Source organism: Protobothrops mucrosquamatus, unplaced genomic scaffold (assembly GCF_001527695.2).
Source record: "Protobothrops mucrosquamatus isolate PMUCROS unplaced genomic scaffold, P.Mucros_1.0 scaffold3286, whole genome shotgun sequence".
NCBI lineage: Eukaryota > Metazoa > Chordata > Lepidosauria > Squamata > Viperidae > Protobothrops > Protobothrops mucrosquamatus.
This window is the reverse complement of record NW_015389277.1, coordinates 208,138-211,846: the sequence shown is the minus strand read 5'-3', so window position 1 is coordinate 211,846 and position 3,709 is coordinate 208,138. Positions and strand designations below refer to the sequence as shown.

At 42.0% G+C, this 3,709-nt stretch overlaps 1 protein-coding gene across 1 annotated transcript; it reads right to left on the bottom strand.

Moving 5' to 3' along the window:
• Positions 1–1,260: 1,260 nt before the first annotated feature.
• On the bottom strand, positions 1,261–3,346 carry LOC107297396 (vitelline membrane outer layer protein 1-like). Its single transcript, XM_015826763.2, has 3 exons — positions 3,167–3,346; positions 2,789–2,883; positions 1,261–1,552 (listed from the first exon to the last, which is right to left on the bottom strand). Exons 1-3 carry the CDS (start codon positions 3,335–3,337, stop codon positions 1,261–1,263), a joined length of 558 nt encoding a protein of 185 aa, XP_015682249.1. The 5' UTR covers positions 3,338–3,346.
• Positions 3,347–3,709: the final 363 nt, after the last annotated feature.

The window sequence follows — 3,709 nt, the reverse complement described above, 5'->3', positions numbered from 1 at the left end:
CCCATTTTCAGAAGGCCGAGGGAGCTGACACTCAGAGGGATTGCTTTTCAGTTCCAGACCTGAGGAAAAGGCCTGTTGCTTAACATTATATTAACTTCCAGCTATCTCCAAGAAGAAGATAAGGACATATCATTTCTGAAGAGCGTACAAATCAAATCAATCAATAAATAAATTCAGAGCAAATGAAAGGCATGGGATTGGAAGAGATATCTTTTTATGTAAGTGTTTAAGGAACAGAAAAGTGATTAATTGGAAAAGTGATTATTTGAAGGCTTTATCTAAGAAGAAAACTCTCTTTTAGCTCATTATCTACATCTTATTTTTAAAAAACCCTCAAAACCTACATCAGACATGTGAAACACAAGGCCCAGTGGCCGGATGCGGCACACAAAGTGGTTTCATGTGGTCCACAAAACCATCCTGGAAATAGTAAGGGAATGGCCCCCGCTGCCTTGGTCCTGGCCCAGGTCATCCGGAAGCCAATGTACAATTTTGTGGTGGCCATCTTGGCACTTGCCCCGGTGGACCATGCCTTGGCACTTGCCCTGGTCCCACCCCTTTCTGCCAGAGACCTTCAGATCTGTCCCATTCCTGCCCAAGCCCCCCATAGGCACCCTTGACGCAAATGATGTAGAACTGGCCACGCCCACCCAGTAGGCTACACCCACTCTATCCATGCCCACCCAGTAGGCTGCACCCACTCTGGCCACACCCACCCACCCCCCAAGGGCAACTGCAATGTTGATGTGGCCCTCAGTAAAATTGAGTTTGACACCCCTGACCTTCATCATCAATTTTCTTTGTTTCTTAACCGGTGCTGCCCCACCTATCGTTTATTTTCCTTAATATCTATGTATTCTTTGAAGTGAATACAGAGTACAAGAATAAATAAACCCAAAGAAATACATACATATGTATTAGGGTAGCCCAAACCTGGTTAATTGAAAGAAACCAATGACTTTGAAGATGCAGCATAATTTTATTTCCATGCATGCAAGCAAGCAGTAATACAGTATTACAGTTTGGTGCTGTTACTTGAATCAAAATGACAGAGAAGAGACAGTCAATCATTTGCAATGCTTAAGGTTTCTGCCACCACCCTTTTCCCTCTCCAATCTGAACCAATTTGAAGACACACGTGGGGGGTGGTTACCTTGTACTACCACATTATACACAAACATACTCTCTATTCTCAAGTTAATATTGAACTATAATTAACAGTCTTTGAAAATGCATAGATGAGAGAACATATATCAGCCATTAACAGCAGTACAAAACCACATCATTGAGTGCTGTGTCATCACCACTGAATTGATATCCCTCCACCTTTGTTTGGATCCCACATACACCAGTTGAGCGACAGCGATCGCTCCATGGGCCAAAATCACCCCAACGCTCGCCAAGGCCCATCAGGATTTGACCTGAACTGCATTTGAACTGGATGTTGTTAGCTGCTGTATCATCACCTTTTCCTTGTTGTGGTTCCACTCTCAGAGAAAAAGAAACCAGGTAGCCTGAGCGGCAGTACTGTGGTATGGTCCAGGCTCCCCACCTGCCCAAAAAAAGAGGTAAAGATGGATATGCAGCTCTTTGGTGTCTAGATCAAGCCCTTGTCATCAGGCCACTAGAATCAGGCATAATGGCTAAAACCTTGGACTAGGAACCAGTTGAACTCTATGTCTGACTATTAAAATTCATTAACTCTGGGCCAATTATTGATTTTCATTGGGCTGTTATAGGGAAAAAAAATACAAGGAAAGAGGATCTGGTGGCTGCTGCCATAAGCTCCTAGGAAAAAATGGGATAAAGAATTTTTTTTTTATCCCCAACCCTCGAAGACCGCTCCCAATCCATGTCACATTCAGAAGCCATTAGAGGAGAGACTCCTTATTCCAGAAATTGCATTATTGTAAGCACCATTTCCTTCTATAACAGTTGAATGAAAGAATTACCCACTAGTGAAAGAGTGAATTATTATTCAGCTAGTGAGTCCCTGGTGGAAATTCTGTCCTTCATTTTCTTACTAGAAATCTAAGGTTTTGTCTCAGGTTACATTAAATATGGTGTTCCACAAAAAAATAGAGTGCTCTCTCTGGTTGCCATGTGGCCCTTCCCCATGCTTTTATTTGGGGAAAGAGGATTTTGCAATAAATAAAATTGGAACAACATCTCATAGGCCCAGTGTTGCCCTAATCCTGAATCGAGGCATTTTGATTGCTGAGACTTCATTTGCAATGAACCTGCCAAATAGATAAAAGGATAAATAATAGAGATTTACCTTCAGTCTTTAATACAATAACAAAAATACTCCCTGGCATGTGACTGAATTGACTGGGATTTGATTTTTAAAGAGCTATCTCCAGAATTCAAATATATGACATTAAAAATAATCACACTTCTGACCTTCATAAACAGTCCCTGTCTCCCCACAAAAAGCATTATAAGAATGGCATATAGATCCATGAGTTGCATAAAGAGAAAAGTGTGTGGGAGACTAAAGTCAACAAAGGGATGTTTGGGGCATGAATGAGTGTCAGGAAAGAGCAAAGATTGGAGATAGATTTGCTGTGGCCCACAAAATATTAGTAGTTATTTTTGGACCTCTCAGGAATAAATCTCCATCCATGTCTCAGCTGCTGATTCAGAGAGACCATTGAACAACAGTGCCTGAAAGCCAGCATTACTGATTCCAGTGCATCCCCTTCTACAGTAAACTAAGGATCAGTCATCTCCTCTCCCATTCTTGATGACAAGAAAATAAAATATGACAAGAAAGTCAGTTACTCACGGTCCAACTCCAGACTCAATTTTTCTGCCATCGGTACAGTACAAGCGGATTCCATTCAGAGCTGTATCATCACGTTTCCCTTGAGATGCTTCTACCTAAGAAAATAAGACTGATAAAGTTCAAGATCACCCCTTCTCCCCTTGGGGTCCTTCAGTCTTCAATTTTGAGAATTTTCAACATTTACCCATCGATATGGGACAATGAATTGGATCAAAACTAGATCTGCCGCTCAATGCCTTTCTTTGATTATAGAATCAAAAAGTGTTAAGCATCAAGAGACATCTTGTTGCCTTTCTTAAAAGTCAAAGTGAAAAACTGAAGAACTATTTTCAAGGGAATAGTCAGAAGTAAAGGAGCATCTGAAAAGTAAGTTTTTACCTTTAGGGCGAAACCATCAGCATAGCCGTAAGAGCAAAACTCCCTTGAGGCCCAGGCACCCCAGAGACCCCCATTTGGTACAGTGAGCTTATCGTTGTAATTTCGGGCTTCCGTATTCCACAGGCAGCAGGAGATGGTCAGGAGAAGAGTGGTGCTGACACAAAGATCCATGGGAAAGGAAACCAGTCTACCTCTTGAATCAGAAATGTCTTCAGAATTTGCAGCCTCCTAGAAACCAGGAATCATTTATAAAGTGTCTGCAGTACCACCCACATGAATTCATGCTTTTCAATTCTTTTGTTGTGTACGTTTGAATCAGTCTTAATTCCTGGGAACTGCCTGGACTATATTCTGTATTTTTCTTGGCAAGATTTCAGAAGTAGTTTGGCACTGCTTCCTTCTTCCTAGAGCTGAGAAAGAGGGACTGGCCCAAGGTCACCCAGTTTGGCTTTGTACCTAAGATATGACTAGAGCACTAGCCAGTCTCCAGCCTGGTGTCTTAACCACTATATCAAATGTGGGGCCAACGATGTGTGGCAGCAG

Coding starts and splice junctions, on each gene's coding strand:
- LOC107297396 (XM_015826763.2), bottom strand. CDS start 3,337: ATGGATCTTTGTGTCAGCACCACTCTTCTCCTGACCATCTCCTGCTGC. Junction 2,884..3,166: donor CTGATGGTTTCGCCCTAAAG/GTAAAAACTTAC, acceptor TTATTTTCTTAG/GTAGAAGCATCTCAAGGGAA. Junction 1,553..2,788: donor ATTGAGTCTGGAGTTGGACC/GTGAGTAACTGA, acceptor TTTTTTGGGCAG/GTGGGGAGCCTGGACCATAC.